Source organism: Carassius gibelio, chromosome A5, assembly GCF_023724105.1.
Source record: "Carassius gibelio isolate Cgi1373 ecotype wild population from Czech Republic chromosome A5, carGib1.2-hapl.c, whole genome shotgun sequence".
In the NCBI taxonomy this organism is placed as follows: domain Eukaryota; kingdom Metazoa; phylum Chordata; class Actinopteri; order Cypriniformes; family Cyprinidae; genus Carassius; species Carassius gibelio.
Genome location: NC_068375.1, coordinates 10223730 through 10249023, shown reverse-complemented (window position 1 = coordinate 10249023; position 25294 = coordinate 10223730). Strand labels below are relative to the sequence as shown.

Genomic DNA, 25294 nt, shown 5'->3' with positions numbered 1-25294 from the left:
GATATCGCTGTAGATGAAGTGATTTAAAGTTAAAGGCTGAAAGTTGCTTTATTAGTGAACTGCACTTGATATATAGCCTACACCGCTCAGACATAACATTATGAACACCTTGCTAATTTTGTGTTGGTGTCCCTTTTGCTTCCAAAACAGCTCTGAGCCGTCGAGGCATGGACTCCACTAGACCCCTGAAGTACTGAAGAAAGTCACCTACATTTTGGATGCCCTGGAGGTGAGCAGATAAACATCAAACTTTAATTTTTGGGCGAACTACCCTTGAACTTCTTGAGCAATTTGAGCTACAGTAGTTCATCTGTTGGATCGGACCACACAGGCCAGCCTTCACTTCCCACGTGCATCAATAAGCCTTGGCTTATTAGATCTATAACAAAAATACATACTTGTCACAGTGGTATTCATAAAGTGTTAACAAAATTTTAAACTCATTAGCGTTAACATTACAGAAAGGTCTGATTTACGCACTGTTACAACAGTCATTGTTTTTTTCTTTTTTTTCTTTTTACATTGACATTTTGAGTTCATGATTTTAATGTTGTTGTTTTTTGTGGCACACTAAAGACTAATGACAGACTGTTGATCTTTGAATAATTTCATCTGGTCACCCTAACGCTAGTGAAGTATAACCACACTTTGGAACGTTTTGCTCTCTCCGCCATCGTCACTCTTTATTATTAAGCGTGAGTTTTCGTTCTGTTATTCGTGTGTGTGCGCCGCGCTCGTTCTTGTTGTGTGTTTGTGACTGACAGACAGCCTCCGCGGCGCACATGAGAGATGTCGCAGATCTCACAGACAAACTTCTTAATAATATCGCAAATTAGAAATGTTTGGTAAGATAAAATGTGCACTATAACATTATTAAGCAAATATTTTCGCCATCGTCACTCTTTATTATTTAGCGGGAGTTTTCGTTCTGTTATTCGTGTGTGTGCGCCGCGCTTGTTCTTGTTGTGTGTGTGTGTGTGTGTGACTGACAGACAGCCTCCGCAGCGCGCATGACAGATTTAACAGATTTCACAGACAAACCACTTAATATGACCGCACATTAGAAATGTTTGGTGACATAAAATGTGCAAGATAACATTATTAAGGAAAAATACATAGTACATGAATTTTTTTCCCTCCAGTAACGTACCGAAAGCAGAACCGATAGCGTCAGATCTTACTGATACTACGGTCTTTCATAATTTAGCCCCGGGGCCAGTTTAATACCGGGTTTTCGGTACCCATACCTACTGTTTAAGATGCTGGAATAAATTTGTTGTGCTGACATTGTGTAATTATCTCTGCACTTTAGGATATCGCACAAGATTTGACAACATTGAAGAATTTCATCACTGGATAGTTTTTTTTTTCCGACACCATCGTGTCTATTGATTTTGATTAATATGCGTGAGGGAGAGAGAGCAAGACAGTGCTCATGTTGTTTGAAGACAGTGAAGGTGAGCATGCGCGGCCGGGGCTTGCTCGCTCACTCTCTCGCTCGCTCTCTCACTCTATCTCTGCTCATTCTTATATGTGCCCAGTTAAACTGACAGGACTTAAAAACACATGCAAATGATAAACTTTCACTCTACGATGGTTAAGCTGTGCAATTAATCCGCGAATCACATTCGTCTAGGGGCGGGGAGCAGCTGCTCCGAGAGAGAACTGAAGATAAACACCAAGCAGAGCCAGATAATGAACGAGAGAATGAATAATTAATGAATAATTGACTCGTTCTTGAGTAAAGAACATGTTGCATCGGTTTTCAGATCACCAGTACACTGAACTGAGAACCGTTTCTGTCAGACGCGTCTGATTTGAGAACCGAGGAGCTGATGATAACTGCGCATGTGTGATTCAGTGTGAACCAGACTGACACACAGCGCATCTGAACCGAACTGATTCTTTTGGTGATTGATTCTGAACTGATTCTGTGCTAGTGTTATGAGCGCGGGTAAACCGAAAGCTTGAATGGAGGGAAATCATCGTCAATGATGTCATTACGTAGAGCGCAAAAGAACCGTTGAATCGTTTTTTTCAAACGGTTTATTGAATCGAACTGTCCGAAAGAACCTGTTCGCGGAAAAACTTCCCATCACTACTGCAGTGACTTATGTCAGCACCGTCACTGCAGAGTCGTGAACGCGGATTGACAACAGACCTGGAAGAGAACACAATTGCTGAATAAAGTCGTTATTATTTTTATTTTTGGACCAAATTGTATTTTAGATGCTTCAACAAATTCTAACTGACTTTATGATGTCACATGGCAACTTTAATGATGTTTTTATTACCTTTCTGGACATGGACAGTATACCGTGGTATACCAATGGAAGGACAGAAAGCTCTAAGACTAAATCTAAAATATCTTAAACTGTGTTCTGAAGATGAACAGAGGTCTTACGGGTTTGGAATGACATGAGGGTGAGCCATTAATGACATTTTTGGATGAACTAATAAAATAATATATTCAATATGATGATCCCACATTTCTGCTAAAATACCATGTTTTTACCAGGTAAGCTTTCTGCCTGTATCTTTGTGCAGTGTTTCTCCTATTTGTCATTTAATTTATACAGCGAACATGCAGCATCGGGGTGGGCGGTATGATACAAATCTTATTTCATGGTAGGGATGTAACAATTCACTCAACTCACAATTCGATTCACAATACTGATTGCACAATTCTATTTTCTCACGTTTTTTTTTTTTTTAGCTTGGACAAAATGCTGCCCATTTCTTTGTGAAACAGTAATATGTCAAAATTGAATTTACATTTTAAAACAAACCCCAAATCTAATCAAATAAGACAATTATAGACTCTTTATTAGGGCTGCATGATTAATCGCATGCCATTGTCATTGTCGACTGATGGTCGAAACATATGTTTTGGAGCAGGGGCAAAATACACAGAGTCAAGTCAGACATCCTACAGTCATAATTACTGATGTTAACACAGGGAAAATGTGTAACAAATGCCTCCCAGATACAAACTGTGTTAATAATGTTTTTATATAAAGATAGTTAACCCTTAATGTCAGCGAAACCATAACATTTAACCATTTTTAGTTAAAAAAAAGTTAAAATGTTAGCCTATATGACAGAAGTTATTAATGTTCTGCATTTCTGTTTTGAGCTGCGCCCACTGGAGATGACAGGTATAGTGAGCATTTAATAGCAAGTTTTTAATCAATGGGATTAAACTCATCATTTAATGGAGAATACGCTTCGTTATTTATACAGCACAACATTAATATTAGGACTTATAGGCTATCTGCAAAAAGAGCCCGAATGCACCATATCATCAGGGCTATGAATGTGAACTCCGTTTGTGGACATGTTCTTCACGAAACATGGCAGCTAAACTCTAAAGATTCACAGTGTTTTATTATAATGGTGTTCTCATTATAATGGTATGGGTGTGACTAGGGGTGTCCATGGTTAACCGGTTAACCGATTAACCGTTAAAAATTGTGTAACCGAGTGAAACATTTTGCTCGGTTAAGTGACGTCAATGGCGTGCATTGAATTTAGTTGTAATACATTTTTGCACCACCAGAGAACGCCAGAGCGCTCCCAGACATTTGTAATGTCCACAAGAAGAAGTCATTTTTCTAATATGAAGCGGGCTAATACGAGTGACGGGGCAAAATGCAAGTATTGCAATACAGTGCTTAGATATACTTCAAGTACAACCTCGTTGTTGTAATCTCAACAGCCAACACCCGGGCATCATTAGGCCGGTCAGGACACACTGGATGCGTGGCGAAAGCATCTCAGCTGCGTAGCGTGTCTGTTTTTAATTCGGTTCCCATGTTAACGGGTTAGAGCTTGCCGACTGCCTGCGTGAGACGCGCGGCTCGACGCATGCATGCTAGAAATAAAACCGACGCCTTGTTGGAAGCGTTTCCAGGCAAAGTATAATAGGAAAATATGTTTATATGTCATTTTGTACAAAAATACATATTAATTCATGATATTTTGATATTTGAAAGTCTATAGGTTGACATAAATTCAGATATAAATGTAATTTAAATGAATAAATAATTATCGATTTTCAAATATTGTACATGTCAAACATAGTCATAGCCTTAGCGAGGCGGCCGCGGAGTCTGCTTGTTACCTTTTGCCTTATACATTTTATGCTTATTCTCAAATTCAGATTGTGTTAATGGGCGGCATTATTAGGCAGTTTTAATAGGAAAATGTGACTGGAGAGATTAAATTTTGTCGGACATTCCTTTTTTTTTTATCGGCCAATGTCCGGAAATTACTATGGTTATGGTTACTATGGCACACTATGGTTAACCGAGTATTAACCGCTAAGGGCCTCGGTTAACGGTTAATGAAAAACTTGAGAACGTACAGCCCTAGGTGTGACAGTTCAGTCATAATATTCTGCACTGTAGTTTGACAGCGCTGTGCGCTGAAAAGATATCACTGTAGTACTACAATGAAGCACTTGACTCAAAACCAAACGCATCTTATATCAGGTAAATAATATATCCACAATATATATACACCGGCTGAAATGTTTTGAAATCATTTGTACCCTACCTGTTCGAAGCCTCTGTCTTTTAAGATTCTTATTCACGGCTTTATCATAATAGGCTGCATATTAACTCATTGGGAGAAAACCGTAAGTTCTATGTGAAATCAGACATTTGAGCTCCCCCATTTAGTCAGAATGGCATAATCAATAACACCCCACGAATATTCGACTGTTAGTTTGGTAGTCGAATCAGGCTCCTCGGATCGAAGCATCGAATCGTCAACTATTCGGGTCACCCCTAGATATGTCTCAATATATGTTTTTTTATTATTATTATAAAAAATAAGAAAAAGAGGATAATTACAAACACAACGGAACAAATAAATAAATAAACTTTATTCAGTTACAGTAGGTTTATGTAACATAGTAAGAAATAAAGAAATTGAAGAGAGTGTATAAATAAAACACTGCATAGTCTTTCCTGTATCAAACATGAACTGATTTCTTATTAAATATCCAACAACAACTCAGTCAAGTGCAGACAGCAGAGACACATGGAGCCTGTGGCAAGCCATTCAGACCATCACTGATTACAAGCCCCCGCCACAGGCCTGTGATAATGACACATCCCTCCCAGGTGCATTCAACCACTTTAATTCACGGTTAAACATGCAGAATGACACGCCTGCAAAAACACTGCCCACACCTCTCAACTAATACGGTCATGATACTGGAATTTCATACCTTGAAAAATATCGATATTCGATACCATTTTGATACCACAGAGAAAAAAACTGCCACAATATTAATGGGGGATTTTATTTTATTTTTTACCCTTACGCATTATTGGGGACGTTTTTGTCCACTAGGGGGTAAAGTTGAGTCTTAATTTGGCCACAGCTTTCTCTTTGTTTCAGCAAATGGAATGATTTTTGGTGACGAATCTTATTTTCACACATATTTTTGGAAAATGCTTTGAAAATTTTCAAAAACTCAACAGTAAACTGTGGGCAATTTCACTACCCTTTCGTTATGTTCGTGGATGAAAACATCCACTAAATTAAACTCCTTTAAAAATTTATCAGATAAATATTTTTTCCTATTTTTTTGCAGAAATCTATTAATCAACCTCTGTCCTGATCAAAACTACCAAATGTTTTTAAAAAATCCAAGATTTAATTACCAAGTTCATAAATTATGTCACTGATTTGGGGGGGGGGGGGGGAACACACACAAAATGACTTATTTTCAGTATAAAAAGGTATTGTAGACTGGATATTCTTGTACCTTTTATCATAGTCTTGGACATGTCAACGATTAGTAACAACATTGGCTTTGATACATTGTTAGTTTTTGTGCAGCATTAGATTAAAATGTTTTGTCCCTCATTTGTTGTTCCTGGCTGTTTTTGCCCCATTTGACATTTTTTGATTGCAAAGTCATGACACCATATAATCATGCATTCTTGATTGTTGGTGGTTTTCCCTGTTGGGAAGAGGTAAAATTTGTAAATTCTATGGTTGCTCACTATGTGGGACCATTAACCCTTTAGATAGGCCTGTGCAAAAAAAGGTTAGTTTCTGTCTTGTATATGGAGTTATATGGAGTATAAGACAAAGACAAGTATCGGCAACAATACTAGCACATCTTGGTTAATGTTTGAGTAATTTTAAAATGAGAACAGTTACCAAACTCTTGATGTGTGGCGTGAAAGCGTGTCAAAAGAGTCAATTGCGTGTGTCTCACGGTGAATGCTTGAGAGTTGGCAGCTCTGGTTACGTTGGTTGGCGCTAGCTTGGTCAACATCAGCTGTCTGATGTTGACCAATGATGTTGTCAGAATGCTGTCTGTCAAATTAATTTAATTCAAATAATGTGTATATACAACTCAAAATGTAATATGATCAAAACGAATATGAACATATTCACTGGTAAAGGTGAAGGGGAGTAGCTTGAAGATGTCATGTTTCAAAATCACTTGACATCCCCCAACGTTCCTCTGGAGGCAAAACGTCCTCTTAGGCTTCGGCTATGGCTTTAGGGTTGTTGTGAAGGTAGGGGCGGAGCATAGAGACTACGCCATTTCTCGTTTGTTACTCTAGAGTAGACCAATTCACTTTATTGAGGCATACTGCCCCCATCTGGTATGGAATGTGGAGTATGACTTGATTTTTTTTGCCAGACATAACACATGGCACCTTTAAAAATGTATTTAGTCACCATTTATAGTATACTTGAACCCATCTTTCATACACTAGTACACTCAAGTGTACTACAAGTAGTAGCTAAATACACTTTTAAAACAAAGATAGTATGTTAAAAAATAGGGCTGAACAATAATTCAATATCAATATGTATCGCAATATATATTTTTTTCAGTAATGGTGATATGATTTTTAAACACATTTCTGATATTTCAGTATACATTACCAGTGTTTCCAATGCATTTATTTATTTGTGGCATTTGATTTAATGTTTATGTTGAATAAACATCAGCACTGCATGATTCAAAATTAAAACATGTCAACGTTGTTTTATATTAATGCATCTCTAAATGGAACCAACTGTCTTCAGAAAAGTTTCAATGGCATTTATATTTCATTTTACCTGATAAAGAAGCGTTCATGAGCGGAGCTGATTTGATTAGAGCCATTATTGGCAAAAGCGCTAGTTCTACCGCTCTCAAAGCACCACCTGCTGGCAGACATTCACCTTCACCGCATTTTCAATAATAAGCCTGTCTCCAGGAACATGGTTTTGTTGTTGCTCTTCTTTTCTGCAGCAACTCACAGCACTTTTCATACTCTTTATACTAGCTAAAGCACATTTGTTTCAATCTATAAGAATAATCAGCATACAACTACCAGTGAAAAGTTTTTAAACATTAAGATTTGAATGTATTTTTTTTTTTAAGAATGCTCACCAAGACTGTGTTTATTTGATCCAAAGTACAGCAAAAACTGTAAAAAAAAAAAAAATATTTTAAAATAAATATTATTTAAAATGACTGCTTTCTATTCTTTCTTATTCCTGTGATCAAAGCTGAATTTTCAGTATCATTACTCCAGTATTCTGTTTCAAATGATCCAGAACACATTTTAACATGCCATTTTGCTGATCATCAATATTTAAAACAGTTAAGTACATTTACATTTATTCATTTAGCTGATGCTTTTATCCAAAGCGACTTACAACTGCTATATATATGTCAGAGGTCACACACCTCTGGAGCAACTAGGGGTTAAGTGTCTTGCTCAGGTACACATTGGTGTCTCACAGTGGATTCGAACCCGGGTCTCTCACACCAAAGGCATGTGCCTTATACACTGCTAAATTGGATAATGTTAATTACCCAATTTAATCTGCCTTATCCACTGCTAAATTGGATAAAAAGTGATGATAAAGACATTTATAAAGTTACAAAATATTTATATTTCAGATAAATGCTGTTCTTCTGAACTTTCTATTCATCAAAAAAAATTAGGTGAGTGACCGTGAGTCTATAAAACGATTATTTGACAATGATTTCACATTTCTTGTTTGCATGAAGGCTAAATGCAAATAAAAGGTGAACATTAAGTTATTTGTGCTGGGTGTTTTTTTTTCTTCTAAAATATTCTATGGTTTCATATGAGGTGCCATACACATGTCAAATTCATTTTTCATAATTTTGTATGCACAGACATCTGTTGTGGGCATTCTTGGCAATTTTTATGAGTGTTAATATCTTAATATCAGTATTGGATATATATATATCGTATTGACCGACATTAAGAAATATATTGTGATATAAATTTTAGCCATTTCGTCCAGTCCTAGTTAAAAGCACATTTTAGTTCATATTCATGGTGTCTAAAGATTGCACAGTTGAGTACACTTAGATAATCTTAAGTTTACCTTTCGAACCTTCAGAACACTTTAAAAATGGACTTTGCTGACTTTCGATTTTGGATAGATTCAAAACTGTTGTTACGTCTCTAGTGATAAATTTCTATTGTAGTCATTAAATTTAATTAGTATTGTAGGTGATCTGGTGTCAAAGTGGAAAGCAAAAGCTAATATATACACATATATATATATATATATATATATATATATATATATATATATATATATATATATATATATATATATATATATATATATATATATATATAATAAATTGGTCTTAGTTTGTTTTATAATTGTTCTGTTTTTCATTAAAAATAAACATTTTAACAAAACAGAGAATGTGAAGTTGAATTGAACTGGCCGACAAACACAGCCATGCACGGACAGCATGAAGAACCACAACAAATTCTGGCATCTGCATTGGCGAGTACATGAACCCATATACCGATCCGATACCATTTTCTTAAACAAGACCTAGTTATGACCGCTAGCTTTGCCTAACCGCTGCACGGTTCTTCTTCGCTGCTCAGAATGCATTGCAAACACAGAAAGTTGTCTTGTGTTGCCACAAGCAACCCCTGTTTAGAGCAGTGAAGAAGAAATGTAAACGCGTTAGCAGCAGTGATCTATATATGACTGGATCGCTGATCGCGTTCTAAACTGCCAACAGACAGTGAAGCTGCTTCTGTATTATAGATCAGTGGTTAGCAGTATGTCTCTGTAGTACCGGTAGTTACCGACTACCGAGTATATTCGGTACCCGCAGCTGCGTTCAGTCGCTTCCGTGTTAGTCAAAGCGCAGGGCTCCAGTCTGTAGCAGAATATATACTAGTGTCTGTGAATATTAAACTGCAAAATACTATTTAAATATTACTCCTGCAAATTCTACATATCTGTAGGTGACGGGCGCAGATGCAGGAGCTCGCTGTTTTGTAGTCTCTGCAGTGTGTCACTATATGAGGACACGAACGCATAAACCGTCACTTCATGAGAATTTACCATTTCATTTGAGAAAACTGTCATATCATAAACACAGACACTCAAAGATCTTCATGGCAACCCATCAAAATAAATGTTCGGTTTGATGTGAGTAAATTGACAATATATTAAGCTACTGTTGTAGCTAATAATATATAATAATAATACGTCTCTATTAATAATAATAATTATGCCTAGACGGTTGCTTGTTTTTTACTTGTTTTGTTGTAAAGAGATTGTCTGATTAATATATCATTTTTTATATTCCTGGACTTATTTGTTGCAGTTTTTTATACAGTTATATTGTAAAACTAAAATACCTTTTTTAGTTTGCGATGTTAGATTTTTGGCTTCATTTGAAGTTCTTTTTCGCTTAAGAAAATAAATAATACTGTCAAATTCATGTCAGACAATAAAAATACTGTAATGAATACAGTAGTTCACCATGTATTTATTCATGTTTAATAAAGGGATCAGTAGAAGCACAACATAAAATAATTCTAGCAATTTACACAGGGCTAGTAGTATATACAGCTGTATTTAAAGACACACACCCAGGTATCGGATCAGTACTCTGTATCGGCCGATACCCTGAGCCCAGGTATCGGAATCGGTATCGGGAAGAGAAAAAGGGTATCAGAACATCTCTAGTTTTTGGGATTACTAGATAGATACAAGCAGGTGAGTTTTTATGAGGGCTGAATCTAAACTCCGCAGGATAGTGGCCCTCCGGGACCGGAGTTGCCTATCCCTGTCTTACACCATACAAACACTGGACAATACAAACCGCAGCGGCACTATCAGCTCAAAATCACTCCATTAATACAGCAGAACCTCACTTCTGAAAGACTGTGAGAATAACTGTAAAAACACGACCCAGAGCACTCGCTCCTAAAACCAGATTACATCAGCAGCAGCACGTCGCTGACAGGTCGCTAAATGTCTGAACGCATCCGGCTTGAATCACAGCAGAAAACATTGCAGCACTGCCACAGTTTCATCTGTCTGCACTCATCAGTACCTTACAGAGCGACTAATGAAGCCTACCAGGGACTGAGACAGCAAGCCTTTATGTAGCCTGAACCACTAAACACAATCTGAGAGCCTGGTTCAAAGGTCAATACCAATAATTAGAAAGTAGGGTGAGCAATATGATGCTGCTCTAACAGCACAGATACATTACCGTTCAAAAGATATTTGTGAAAGAAACTATTACTTTTATTTAGAGATGCATGATATTTCAAAATAAAGCGATATCACGGACTGTGATTTAGATTAATAAATGTATGCTTTATTACCATGTTTCAGTGTCTTGGTTCATTTACAGCGAATCGATCCATTCAGAGATGTGTATATCATGAGCTGTATGCGTGCAAGTGAACACAGAGCCAAGCCTCACGCTGAAACTGGCAACACATGTTGTTATTTGCCACCAACCCCTTTAAAATAAAAGCATGATGGTCGTTGTTTAAACATTTGGAAATTACACTTATTTTTATTACCCAATTTTTCTAAATTTACAGTATAATTACTGACATTGTTCATATATACATATGACACTGTATGTATATATTTATTTATTTATAAATTATATAATATTAAACCACCAAAATTATAATTGCACAGTCATTAAATTGGTCAAAATGTTTGGGAATGTGACCTATAAAAACTAATTTCAATGGTTCCTGAAAGAATCCATTAATGAACAACATTATTCTTCAAGTTGTTCCCAAATCGTTCAGCCCAAATACTCCAAAATAAATAAATACACCCATACATAAATCAGAGTAAAAATTAGGCTACTTTTCAGCTTGTTTAGAAAATGACTTTTATTTTCTTTGCATTTGTACTTCCCACCAAAATCATTCCACTAACTCTAAAATGATTAATTCTTTCATAATATAGCTATTCAAGTCTTCTGGTAATTTTTTTTAGAACAGTATATAAATAAATACATTTGCAATGTCAGTTTTTTCCCAATATTGTGCAGCCCTAATTTTATTTATGCGAGTTTACATTAAATATAACAATATTGCTCAGACTAAAAAAAATCTGAAAACAGCGAACAAGCGAAGCTGTGACTCTACTGATCTCAAACAGGGTAAATATTTGTTGGTTTATCAGTTGCTGCCCTTGTCAGTCTTCACACTGAAGGACTGAAGCCTATGGATGATGGATGAACTTTATGAATGACACACCTCTACACATGCAGTCACATGACCTGGTGTGTATATAGGTGAACAGCAGAGGTTATTACATCTCAAGTGTATGAAGCTGAACTCACCATGGACGGTGAACACATTGAAGTGCTGCGCTCCCTGCCGTGAGGTCTCTCTCTTCCCTGCTCCCTTGATGAAGGGCAGTGCCGGCAGACTCGGCCTCCTCTGGTCCCCGACCAACTTCCCTGGCTGCTGCCCCATAAGGGACACACAGCGGATGAGGATCACACTCCAGCAGCTAGAGACGAGCAGGACGTTACTGAAGACGGCAAGACGGGGACAGTCCAGCCTGCTCCTCTGTGCAAGTCGTGCATCGACTGCTGGATGACTGATTTCAGAGCAGATCACTGCTTTAAAAGCTCAAACTGCATACAAGCAGATGTAAAAGAGCAGTGTGTTTCAATGCACTGAGGGATTAAAAGTAATGTCATTCTCACACAACAGAAAGCGGTGAGGACAGTGCATCCGTTTCTGGGGTCAGAATCAATGCATGAGGATGCTCTTGTCCCCCTCACTGAAATCTCCAGCGCAAATACACTGAAAACATCAACTCTGTGCACAGTCGTGTTGAGCTGTCAATCATGGTGACGTCACATCAATATGAATGGCTCCCATCACAAACCACTGACACATCAGACATGTCAATAATTCATTCACATGGCCTGATGCGTTACAGTCCAATAAATGCTAAACAAGTGCTAAAACGATGTTGTGTATCTTTGGTAGTGATTGTTAGACGAGTCTGTAGTGTCATTCAGTATCAGTCAGTAGTTATTCTTGCACATCTGCTTCATCTGTAAACGAGTAAATCGTCGTCACTGACGTAAATAACTCCGAACTAAACGCCTTCAGATGGAGTTAATAAAACACAAGTAATAGTAGATACAAAATAAGAGTCATATAACTGTCTGAACCCTAACAGAAACACTCAAACGCGCTTCCGCACAGATTTATCACGATTTAATCATCGGTTCCGGTAACTTTGATTTGTAGTGTTTAGTTGGAGTTTGTTTGAGTTGTAGTTGTTCAAGTCTCTCGTCACTTCCGCGTGTCTCTCTCTCCTCGCGCGCTCCGCAGGCGACCGTAAACTCTTTTCGCTTCGTCCTTACGTCTCTCCTGTCTTGCTCGTTTCCTCACCGAACAACCGCTGGACTCTTCCGCAGTCTTTTAATGCCGATTCTTGTCATGTTTCATAACTTCCAGCACTTTTCTTGGAGTCGTTCGTCGTTGCAGGAACCGCCATATTCGCGCACGCGAGCTGCGCTCGTGACGTCACACACCTCGTTCTTCCGCCAACAATCGCTTCAGAATCAATTATTATTATTATTATTAATCCCCTTATGAATATGATTGATAATTATGAGAATGTTTTAACTTATGAACCATTTATGCTAACCCACAGTTGTCCTGTCCAATTTAAGGGATTTCATTATGTTATTAAAGCTATTCCTCTTACCCTTCAGCTGGTTAAGTCTATAATAACTCTATAATAATGAATAATCTAAAACATTAGATGATGCTGAGCTGACTGATAAAATATGTAATAACAAACATATTTTAACTATTAATATCTCTTAGATGATTTTATTTGAAACTGTTATTGATAATATTAATTGAAAGACTGCTTCCCTTTAAATATTGTATCAGTAATAAAACTAAATAAGTACCTTTTAAAAATAATTTCAAGATACTCTGATATTAATGCTTTATGTTATTTTTATAAAAGTGAGAGAGAGCTGGTGACTCATTTTTTCTTTGAATGTAAAATTATTCAAAACTTTTGGAGGGAATAGGCACATTTTATTTTTAATTTAGTAAAGATTTCTACATTAAATTATATTATTGTGTATAATGAAAACAAAGGTAACAAAGTTCGTAAATATGTTGTTAATTTACATTGCTGGCAAAATTTTATATACATAAGGAAAGATGTTAAATCCATCCACATTGTTTATGTTGTTTATAGCTGAATTCGATCGTTTTATGTCTTCTATGGAATTGTTAAAAAACAAAAAGTCATTATGTTTAAAATATTGTGATAGAATTTTTGGATCCCGTTACAACTTAGACTATATTATTTTATGCTATGATTTGTTCGGTACTTGTTTCTCCCTTTAATAAAATAAATAAATAAATAAATAAATAATAGTAATAATAAATTGTTTTATAATTTTATTAATAATAATAATTGCTTCAGTTGCTAGACTTTTAAGAACAATGGCTTTGGCTTCCTCTGGACTGAAAGACTGAAGGACCCTGGATTGTTGTTGTATTGTTATATGATTTGACAATGATGACAATTGTTGTTTGTGTTTTATTTACTTAAATGTTTTTTTTTTTTTTTACTCGAGTATTCAATTAGGAAAAGAAAAACAATCCCATTCCTTGATATTGTTTAGTATCCGATTGTATTTTTATTTGTTATTTGTAAATGTCTACTTGCCCCTGGCACATTTTATTTAGTTAGTAATATTTGTATTTCTCTTTCCTTTTTTTATTTTGATTTATTTAACATTATTTCTTTATCCCTGGGCAGGATGGTGTTAAAAAAAAATACTCCATTACAAACAATACAATAAATATATAATTGCATCACACTCCATAGAAATAAACGAAGTGACCAAATTCAGTGATCGCATATTTGATTTCCCTTAAGCCATACTTTAAGTTGTCTCTCTAAAAAAACTGAATGTTGTACACTCTCTAATATAATAAGCAGGTTTTGAATTCCATCTTTCTTGATATATGGATTAAACTAATTTAAATCTATATTTTTGCAATTGAAAAAAAAATCGCTTCAGTTCTTTTAACAAAAACTACTTTTAGATGGAAAAATAAACCTGCAAATATGTTTATTATTGTTGCCCCAATTCCCCCAGGCTGTATTTGTATATCTTTAAAAACAATCATATTCATTTACTAACAGCTCATCAATATCAGATTTATGATCATATTTTTTTTTTTACTCAAAAGTTTTTACACTTTTGTCTTTAATTAAGAAATGAAGTTAGTTTGCAGTTTTAAACTGTGAGCTAACCACTAAAAGGAGTGGAACAAAATATATTTTTTATTTCATAAACACGTTGCAAATGTGTTTGTAATGTGATTGTGACTATTAGCGCCCTCTAGCGGCCTGATACTGCAGCGCACGAACAAACCACAGAAACTCTCGAACAGTACACTGACTCGACAAGCAAAGTGTCTGAGATTGAGAAATTACACGTGTAAATCCATCACTAGTATAACTGCGCATACACAATCTTCCATTACGGTTTCTAACAATTATAAGAAGTGCTATAATATGAAAATTGTGTTAAAGGAACAGTTCTCCCGAAAAAAAAAAAAAAAGACACATTTTCTGAAAATAAAGTTCATCACATCTCAAAATTAAAATCCACCTTTCTTTAATTTGATGAGAACTGTTTTGTGTTGTAAAAGGGGCTTGATCTTTGCATATTTCTCTGCTGATTCAGACCAGATGACTTTTTCACTGGAGGAAGCCTAATTATGGACTCATATTTCAGATGGAAGCATTTGGCTTCACAAGAGGTTTATTGATGGACGGAAGTGGTGTGGATTATTGTGATGTTTTTAATCTGCGGTATGGACTCTTATTCTGATGGCACCCATTCACTGCAGAGGATCCATTGATGGGCAAATGACAGAATGCTAAATTTCTGCAAATCAGTACATTTTCAGTCTATTCAAAATTTTGTGGGTGAACTTTTTATTTAGCACACTTACATGTTTATGCATTTGGCAGAGGCTTTTATCCAAAGTGACTCACATTGCATTCAAGGTACACGTTCATACCTCCATGCTCTGGTTTGAGCTATTCAACCTTTGTCATGACTGTTGAGTTTCAGACGCTGTGCACGATGTGTTTCTGTTCACACGAAGCAATAAAAGCCACTTGTTTTCTGACAAACTCCTTTATTCCAACATAATAAACTATACAAGGGTTTATATGAAACATCAAACGACAGTCAGCTCTTTATCCTTCGTGCTCCACGAGGCGCTGCCTTGTTTCCAGAATGATCTCCTCCATGATCTCTGGCTTCAGGATATCTTTAATCTGCAAGGAAACAAAGCGAGAGCAAAGCTTCACGCTTCATGGACATGCATGTAGAGCTTGATGATAAAATACGTGATGAGAAATCCTATCAATCTTACCTGGTGCGTAAGAGATGCTTCGTAGCAGTAAAGCACGCTGGTGTCGTACAGCAAAACCTTATGAGCCGCAAGAGCCAACAAACAGTTCCTGAGCCTGGAAATCACCTCCCGATCGGCCAAAGACACGGGCTGAGCGAGAGAAACCATGTGTTTAGGGACTGCTCTCTGTATTGTTAGTGTGGTTTGGTGAGCAGCAGCAGAAGGCTGACCTCCATGCTGGTGTAATATCCTCCGGCCTCCTCGTCCTGGTGTCCCGGCGTGGGATACAGCCACACATAGCCGTTGTTGCCCAGGATTATAGAGGCGCCGCACGGCAGGTTGTGGAAATGAGTCTTCTGTCTCTTCACTATCGACGGTGACACGAGCACCAGCACACCCTGACCCAGCTGACAGAACAAACACAGCATCAGTCACACTCCTCTCACACCGCTCCGGTTAATACAGTGATGGGCGTCATCCTCACCTTGCCGTACTTCAAACTGCGTGTGTGCAGAGAGAGCGCGCCATCTGAGAAGATTGACTGAACCTCTGCCTTTGACAGGGGTTAAGGAACACAATTACAATAATAATCATAAATCTGATCCAAGAGAGATGCTGATAAACTCTTAAAATCAAGATAATAAGAGTCACAAACAACTGCACTTCCTCAATCAGACAAGACATTTAATGCATGATGAGAATTGAATAATGAAACAAATCTTTAGATTGAGATATTTGAGAGATGGCACAATCACATTTTGATGATTGACTATAAAAAAAATCGTATTGCTTTGGAGAAATAGTAGTTATTTCAGGATTATTTATACAGTGTATCAACATTAGCTTCAGCATTAGCTCTAGTCCATGTTTTATGTGCATTTTTTCACATTTAAGAATTCTTCTATTCTGAAGATTTTGATTTCGATTGATGTTTTAGTATTTTTTTTTTAGAAGTGTGCTTTTGTCCATTTGTTTATATTTCTATTCAGATTCATTTTTATTTCAGATTTTTAATATGCTTGTCATTTTTATTAGTTTTTGTGTATAAAATGTTTATTTAGCTTTATAATTAGCAGTAATTTTAGTTTAACTTCAACTACTAAACTACTTATTTTATTTCAGGTTTTTGCCAAGGCAATGTTTCTCATTTTTTTAAGTTTGTCATCTTTACATCGAACGTCAAATTTATTTCAATTACTGAAATGTGTGATATTTTCGTTTTTTCCGTTCACAATAACAGTAACTGATTGGAAATGAATGAGGATCAATCAGGGCAGGAACGTGAAAGAAGCAAGTAGAGGATGATTTCCTGACTGATGTGAGGATACGCTGATGAGATCTCCTTCCTGAAGATAGTCTCTCATGGCCAGCTCGTCCTGCGCTGATCGCCTTCTCTGAGACACAGACAACAACATCTCATTCTCTCGGACTCCTACAAACAGTCAGATGTTGGTTCTATGGGCACTTCATCTCAGACTCCTGCTGTGACTACTAGTATATGAAATAAATGAGTATTGTGCCCGGCAGCATCACTAGCTGCGTTTCCACTGTCGGGTCAAAAGCGGGTGTGCTAGTGCATGCCAGGGCCAGTCGTGTTTCCACGTGCTTTCTCGGGGCCAATGGCCAGGTTTTTTTTGGCACAACGAAAATCTTGGGTCAAAGCGGGCCAGCTGGGGCTAGAGGAGGGGGTTATGAACAAAGGCGGAATTTCTCCGTCTCTGGAGAGCATCAGCGCAGATTATTTCAGAAAGATAACAGCTATAACACCAGCATTAAAGACTTTTTAAAATAAGTTGAGCTCAAAACTTACTTTCAGTCAGCAGCAAGTGTTTGAAATAACTTGATCCAATGTGTATTATAATCACTAAAAAAGGCAGAAATATTTATAACCTATGCATTTATAAACAGTGTCATATGTCTCGTCTCGAGAGTTTAGCTCCCACGTAGCCTGTCATATAAATATAATGTTTTTTGCTCGGGAGCTTTTATAAAAATAGAGCGTCAGCTCTGCGGACCATTTAAGAAAGCTATAACACCACCAGCATTAAAAATAAAAATAAGCTGAGCTCAAAACTCACTTTCAGTCAGCAGCAAGTGTTTGAAATAATTTGATCCGTTGTGGATTATAATCGTAGCATATGTCATCAACGTAGCATATGTCATATAAATATAATAATGATTTTTGTTCGGGAGCTTTTATAAAAATAGAGATATTATCATTCTTTCTAAATGTGACGTATAGGCTACTGTGACTACAAATAAACAAAAACAGACTCGACTGAATAAGCAGGCTATTTTCATAACGCTTAAGCATTAAAAATAAATAAATAAAATAGAAATGAATTTCTGATAAATTAATGAACTATGATCAATGTATCACTTATAGTAAAACATCGATGCTTTTGAATTTAAATATTTAACACGGCATGCAAACAAACGGCCGCTTTTATCATGTTCGTTCTGTGAACGCGCTAGTTCCAGTGATTTATTTCCTAGTTTTCTGATAACTTCTCTTTGTTGGTGAAGTGATGGGGTTTCATGACATTGTTCATGAGAGGCGTGTAAAGGGTGTGTTTTAGTGAAGCGCAGCAGAGCTTCAGGACCGACAGTGGAAACGCTGCGCTAATCTGGCCTCGGTGCTACTGGCCCGAGGCTATTAGCCCCAGCCGGCCTGTTTTAAGCCCTGGCTCACACTGGCCCAACAGTGGAAACACGGCTACTGTGTTTGATGTTTAGTCAGTGTTCGCTCTATGATCTTGGTGAGAACACATGTTCTGGCTGTGTAATATCCTCACCAGCTCTCCTCCGGGCAGATTGACGGAGGACAGCAGCAGCACTGAATCCAGACGAGAATTAGTCTCGACTTTCCATCGCTTCTGCTGCACCTGGACCATCACAGACACATCATCATCATCAGAGAGCCTCGAATACCAGAGACAGATCTCTCACAGAACACTGACCAATACAAACCTCTGTGATTCTGCCAATGACCACATCGCCAACCTCACCGTTATACCTGCGGAGTGACAGAAACACGGTGAGTGAGTGAGTGAGTGTGTGTGTGTGTGTGTGTGAGAGAGAGAGAGAGAGAGAGAGAGAAAGAGAGAGTGTGTGAGTGAGAGCGAGAGAGCATGTGATGCAGCACAGTGTAAATGCAGTGTAAGTGTGCACCTGGTCTTCAGTGGTCTCACACAGATGAGTTTGTTGACTCGCTCCACTTCTCCAGCCACTGAAGCCGTGAGTCTGTCTTCATCCATGTATGTGCCATGACCCCTGAGGAAGAGGAGGAGTTTCACACACACACACAACAAAATTCTCCAATAACATCCTCGACACATGACTGATGCTTCTAATACAAAAACGATCTCACTCTACACGAATAGTCAATCATATTACAGACACAAAACTGATATTACCTATTATTACCGTCTTAACTCAGGTCTTTAATATATGCTAATATTTACAGACGTGTGCACGTGAGTCAGATTGTAACTCTCATCAGCACAGACTGTTTTCGCTCATGTAAGGACAGGTTTTTACCTCATGAAGCCGGTGTCAGATGTGATGACATCGCCAGGAACCACCAGATGTTTGTCGTCGCGGTTGGACTGTGATGCTGCCGGTGAAACGGGTTTGTGGACCGCTGGGAGCCTCATCTCCACCGACGCCATGCTTTACACCGGATACGTGTAAAATGGCAGAGCGCGCGACTCGATTTCATAATAAAAGCTCAACTGTCTTCGTTTGAATCATTAATGAATTGACTTTATCTGGGAAAAATTAATCTCTGTTATTGTCTTCTTGACATTTTTTTCCCTGCTTGACACTGTAAAGCTGCTTTGAGACAATTCATTCAATTCAATTTATCAGCATTTGATACTGAATTATTAATTAGTTTAATAAAAATAAACAACTCAAATAAATATATTTATTTTTTTAATTTGTGTTGTAAAATCTGTGAGCTTTTATTTTGTAATGAAATGAGTGCCCGCATTGATTTTTATTATTGATTTAAGTGGATTTATAAAGTGGATTTGGTTTGATGGCGTACATTTAGTTCACAATAGTACACCATCAATCAGTGCATCATCAGTGCATACAACATATACATTCTTTCAGGTAAAATATATATATATATATATATATATATATATATATATATAATGCAAAAAAAAACAGTTTGAGACAGCCTACTTTGCAGTTTGCACAGTCATGCACTCAGAACTGTCACTTGTCGTTTAATAATTTAAAAAAAACGGTAGAATATTAACATAAAAAGTTGGTTTGTTTTAATATGAAATCTTCCGAGGGCGTCACGAATCGCGATATTGGATGCACCTTAAAACTGTGGCATTGTGCAGTGTATTATGGGCTGGCAAGGGTTGGCAAACATCCAGACAGCAGATGTTTGTGTGGAGAATTAGAAACCGTGAAGCATGTAATTTAGTGTGAAATTCTTCGTGCAGCAAAAAACCGCATGATTTCTGATCTGTTGGAATACGGATACTAATCTTTATCTTTAAAATCGATTCTTGAAAATAAGGAATATCAAACAGCAAAGGTTTTTATACGTTTTTTTTTTTTTTTTTTACTCAATACTGGTATTTATTTGAGGGTTCAATCTATGAGATGATGGAGTTCTTCAGATGAACTGAGGGGGGCAGTAATACGTCTTTGAAGTGTCTAATCTGCCGCAAATCACACAAGAAGAAGAAGCGCTCGAGTGTCCGACTCGTTCCCGAGAGAGATGAGCGCTGTATCGGGTTTCGGTAAAGCGCTGGTCATCATCACCGGAGCGTCGAAGGGCTTCGGCCGGGCTCTGGCTCTGTCCATCGCGCCTCGTCTGGCAGCGGGCTCGGTTCTGATCCTCGCGGCCCGATCCGATGACAGACTGCAGGAGCTGAGAGCGGATCTGTCCCGCGGCGAGTCCGGGCTCACGGTCCGATGCGTCGCAGCTGATTTAGGGTGTCAGGCGGGTGTAGATAGAGTGATCGACGAGATCAGAGACATCCATCCGGACATCCATCATCTGCTGCTCTTCAATAATGCAGGTGCGAGTTTAATATTCTCACAAACTTAATTTTCTACATTCGTTTTGCACTCCCTTGAACTACACATTTGCATCCGATGTACAACAGTTGCTTAAGTTAAAAAGTAAATTCTTTTTTTTTTTTTTAAATCGTGCATCTTGGTAATTCATAAAAGTCTGGTCAATAGCTACCTTAACTTCGAGAGCCAAAAAAAAGCATATCAGGCAACTTTAACACAAAAATAATACATTGGCTCCTGACGATATATTTAGGTCTTATGAACCGAAATTATGAAGGTAAAACAGTTGCAAATCTCGAGAGTTTGTTGGTTTGAATGTAAACATTTAATGAATCACCAAGGACAACAACTAAAGCAAATTTTTTTTTTTTACTTTTCTACTCAAAAAAAAAAAAAAAAAACTCATCTACGTTAGTAAATTAACAATAAATGTTCATTTTTGGTCACTGTCACTTAATCTCGCTGTGATATGAGGTGCGTGTGTCTTGTGTCCTGTGAACACAGCTTCTCTTGGGGATGTGTCGCGGTACTGTCATGATTTCACGGATGTGGATGAGGTGAACTCGTACCTGTCGCTGAATGTGAGCTCTGCGCTCTGTCTGACCGCGGGAGTTCTGCGCGCGCTCCCGCAGCGCACTGGCCTGACGCGCGTCATTGTCAACGTCAGCTCGCTGTGTGCACTCCAGCCCTTCCCGTCCTGGGTTCTGTACTGCAGCGGGAAAGCGGCCCGGGACATGATGTTCCGCGTGCTGGCGGAGGAAGAACCGGATCTCAGAGTCCTGAACTACGCACCAGGTATGAGATGATGACCAGACAGGGAGAAGTCACTGACATGCTTGTTAAAAAAATAAATAAAAGTCTCTTTTTGTAACTCTGAGTTTATGTCTCAGATTTTTTGAGGGAAGTAAGTCTGTATGAAGTCCAAATTGTGCTATTATACATTTTTACTGATATGAAGAGACTATATGATTCACTGATGTCAGAACACTAATAATGTGACACAAGCAAGAGTGCTTTTGTTGTGCATGTTAATCATTTCACCATAAAAATAAAAAACGCTAAGTATTTTGCTTTTTTCATGCATTTATAAAACAAAGATAGTTTAAGCAATTTCCCAATATCATACAAATATTTTAATTTGACTCTAAATTAGGGATGCACAATATTATTTGGTTTTGGCTGACAATGGCTTTAAATGTAAATATGGGCATCAGCCAATATGAAAAATGGTGCCAACATGACATGTCTTGTGATAGGAGGAACGTTACCTCATGTGCTCAGGGTGTGATAGAGATTAATCACGTCAGCAGTGTGGCCCCCATTCGTTATGGAGTTTTAATCTGTAGGGGGCACTGCTGGCCTACTTCTAATTAAATGAAATTAAATTAAAGTGCAATAGCCTACACAAAAAAATGTTGTGGCCTAATGGTTAGATAATCTAACCCATAACCCAAAGGTTGCGGGTTCGAGTCTCATAGAGGCAAGTATTGTAGGTGTGGGGAGTGAATGTACAGCGCTCTCTCCAGCCTTCAATCCCACGACTGAGGTGCCCTTGAGCAAGGCACAGAGCCCCTAACTGCTCCCCAGGCACCACAGCAAAAAATGGCTGCTCACTGCTCCTGGTGTTTACTGTGTGTGTGTCTGTGTGTACTTTGAATGCACTTCGCCACGTCACTTTCACAAATAACATTTAGACTGTGTTTCTGATTTAAAAAAGAAAAAAAACAACAGTAATTGATGTAATAAAATAAGGAGCATTTTTTATTTTAAAGTTAAAGTTTTATAGCTTACACGAACAAAAAATCACAAAAACTACGCTTGTGAATTATTAAAAAATATATATATTTACTGATTTATTCGCTAATGTGTAATATGTTTTGTGTAACGTAATGTGTAATGTGTAATTTTGTTTTAGACCATCTACACATTTGAAACCTTTAAATAAAATATTAGGGTTAACACTGCATCTTTCGGGCCGATTGATATAGTTTATTTACAGTTATTTTCAAAGCGACAATGTAATGTCAAAAAAATCATATTTTTTTAATTCTAACAAATAAGTTCTTGTAAAAAAAAAAATTACCAAAATTTAAAATATTCTGCTTATAATTTTTGCACAGGAGAGACTAGTTGTTGCCAAAAAAAAGGGAAATATATTAGTATCAGTATTGGCCAAATAAGCTGAAAAATATCGGCATAACGTCAAAAATCCAGTATCGTGAATCCCTACTCTTAAATCTTTAAAAACATTATACTCTCTAAAATAGGATAACCATATTTTTAGATTTTCTGGCCATTCTGTTCTCCAGAGCACAGATGCATGCACTGTGCCAGAAAATTATTGTGAAATGTGACTTTGGCTTTGATGAACTGTTTGATTACATTCTTCCATGCATCATGGGTTTGTTACGCAGAGGTGGCACTGTTCAGTTATGATTCAAACTCATGCCTTTGGCAGGCCTTCAGTGATTTAGAATATTTCAGCTCTTTCTTTCTTACTTGAGTATCTTTCTTGTGCTGATCCTGTGACGTGTTGACTGTGGCGTCCCGCAGGGCCTCTGGACACAGACATGCAGCTGCAGGCGAGGAGCAGCTCTGCAGACGACGCTCTGAGGAACTCCTTCAGCGACATGCACGCTCAGGGTCAGCTGCTCACCTGTGAGCAGTCCATCAACAAACTCATCAAGGTCCTGCTGGAGGACAAATACACCTCAGGAGCACATCTGGACTTCTATGATTTATAGAAGTTGTGCCTTAAACAACCACCCATTCTCTAGTGTTCATCCCATTGAAGAGCAGACACAGTAATGAACCCTCTCTGCTGTAATGAACCAATGAATCTCATTTATCTGATATGTTCTTGTGTTGTGGACCTTTGATATCATACCATACCTTGAAAAAATATCAATAAGCTCCACTGGAATCAGTGTATTGATACTTCTTAAAATATTTACATTTATTAATTTAACAGACGTTTTTATCCAAAGAGAGGACTACAGCAAGTGATTCAGGAACACGGGAAGTACTCAATACAAAGTTTCACACATTGTTCGGATTAGTACAAGTACTAGACGGAGGTATTATGAAAAGAGAAAGCAAAGTTTTCTTTTATGAAGCAGTCAAATTTTCAGTATCGCTGTAGATCAGAAATTCATGTGAGTAATGAGCCTGTGGGAATAGTGTGTTGATTTATTTGAGGTGTTTCATGAGCATTTTACGTTCACATTACTGCCACTGGACTAAAAGGAGAAAGCTCTCTGTCTGTGATCGTATGCCAAATGGTTCTTCATTATGTGTTCAAACTCATGATTGTTCACTGTTTGTCACGTCATAAATACATGAAAGCTTCCATGTATAAATGTCACTTACATTATTGAAGTCGAGGCCAGCTTTTTTTAGTTTTTTTTTTAATAATAACGATTATTTTCTATAACTTGAAGTTTTTAAGAATGTTTTTCTGTAATCAAAACATATATTTTATGTGTATTCTATTGATTATTATTATGAATAAAAATGTAATATTATGAATAATATGGCATTGTGAGTCTCTGTGGGTTTGTATAATGCAGATTCTGTATTCGAGTCAGTTGACCTTTACTGCTAGTGTTTGTCATCACTGGAATGAATGCTGTGTTCCTGCAGTGTTTCTCTCTTGTCATGTTTGTGTTGATTGTGTCCGGTGTCTCTGGATGCTTCTGCTCATATTCTTTCCACACTCCTAGTGTAAACAGTTGGGCGAAACATACGCAGATGTTTGGAGAGATGGCACTTTTTCCAAAAATCAATCACGTTTGGAAGCTCTGGATGTTACACACCTGATGTAAACCCTGACAAATAAGGAGCATTCTGTGTCAGGGAGCGCCTGGAGCTGCTTTCAGAACGGCCTAATTTCTTAGAAATCATTCTCGGGAATAATTCTTGTCTTCAACTGTAGAATGTTTTTGTCTGAGGGGTTGATTTTATAGATTTCAGTTTTTTTTTTTTTTTTTTTTTTAATTTCGGGTTTTCATAATTTCGAACAGTTTTTATTTGGCCTTTTACAAATTAAGGCCATAATGGTCTTAAATCAGAGGAGAAAGTCTTAAGATGCAATAACTTGATAATGAAATTGAAGACATGAAGTCTTGTTTTCTGAGAAGTAAAAAAGAAGAGGTCTTTGGGCACATTTACATGGATTTATCTGCACAAAATAATTGTTTTAATTAAAATAACGTGGTTCACACACTTTATATATATATATATATATATATATATATATATATATATATTTATATTAGTTGACTAAACTACTTTTACTGTGTATCTACATATTTTTATGGACGTTTCCCACTCTGGATTAGGTTATTTTGCTCTTTGAACAGATTTTTTTGGGGGATGGTCTTTAATTGGCACACATACAAGAATTTATCTGTACAAAATATTTTTGAAAAAAAAAAAAAAAAAAAACCTTGGTTAACCTGTTAACTGTCACTCACGTTTTTGAAGACAGACTTGAATGTGCATGATACAAACCT

General features: G+C 37.3%; 3 protein-coding genes across 3 annotated transcripts in view; 1 reads left to right on the top strand and 2 right to left on the bottom strand.

The window, feature by feature from the left end:
* Positions 1 to 12879, bottom strand: part of abl1 (c-abl oncogene 1, non-receptor tyrosine kinase) — a 43792-nt gene extending 30913 nt beyond the window's left edge. Inside the window, exon 1 of the mRNA XM_052591672.1 lies at positions 11645 to 12879. Coding sequence (XP_052447632.1) covers positions 11645 to 11780 — 136 coding nt within the window. The 5' untranslated portion in view covers positions 11781 to 12879. The remainder of the gene's footprint in view (positions 1 to 11644) is intronic.
* A 2613-nt stretch (positions 12880 to 15492) lies between these two features.
* Positions 15493 to 19440, bottom strand: exosc2 (exosome component 2). Its single transcript, XM_052591680.1, has 9 exons — positions 19272 to 19440; positions 18903 to 19004; positions 18702 to 18747; positions 18527 to 18616; positions 17060 to 17125; positions 16216 to 16284; positions 15962 to 16138; positions 15753 to 15881; positions 15493 to 15654 (listed from the first exon to the last, which is right to left on the bottom strand). Exons 1-9 carry the CDS (start codon positions 19400 to 19402, stop codon positions 15574 to 15576), a joined length of 891 nt encoding a protein of 296 aa, XP_052447640.1. The 5' UTR covers positions 19403 to 19440; the 3' UTR covers positions 15493 to 15573.
* Positions 19441 to 20424: 984 nt separating this feature from the next.
* spra (sepiapterin reductase a) lies at positions 20425 to 24318 on the top strand. Its single transcript, XM_052591681.1, has 3 exons — positions 20425 to 20782; positions 21285 to 21575; positions 23334 to 24318. Exons 1-3 carry the CDS (start codon positions 20479 to 20481, stop codon positions 23522 to 23524), a joined length of 786 nt encoding a protein of 261 aa, XP_052447641.1. The 5' UTR covers positions 20425 to 20478; the 3' UTR covers positions 23525 to 24318.
* Positions 24319 to 25294: the final 976 nt, after the last annotated feature.

Bases quoted from the DNA above. Each gene is read 5' to 3' on its own strand.
- exosc2 (XM_052591680.1), bottom strand. From the start codon at position 19,402: ATGGCGTCGGTGGAGATGAGGCTCCCAGCGGTCCACAAACCCGTTTCA. The intron at 16,139-16,215 runs GTGAGGATGACG...TTGTTCTGTCAG, and splicing joins GCAGTTTGAAGTACGGCAAG to CTGGGTCAGGGTGTGCTGGT. The intron at 15,655-15,752 runs GTAAGATTGATA...GTTTCCTTGCAG, and splicing joins AAGCATCTCTTACGCACCAG to ATTAAAGATATCCTGAAGCC.
- spra (XM_052591681.1), top strand. From the start codon at position 20,479: ATGAGCGCTGTATCGGGTTTCGGTAAAGCGCTGGTCATCATCACCGGA. The intron at 20,783-21,284 runs GTGCGAGTTTAA...CTGTGAACACAG, and splicing joins GCTGCTCTTCAATAATGCAG to CTTCTCTTGGGGATGTGTCG. The intron at 21,576-23,333 runs GTATGAGATGAT...GGCGTCCCGCAG, and splicing joins AGTCCTGAACTACGCACCAG to GGCCTCTGGACACAGACATG.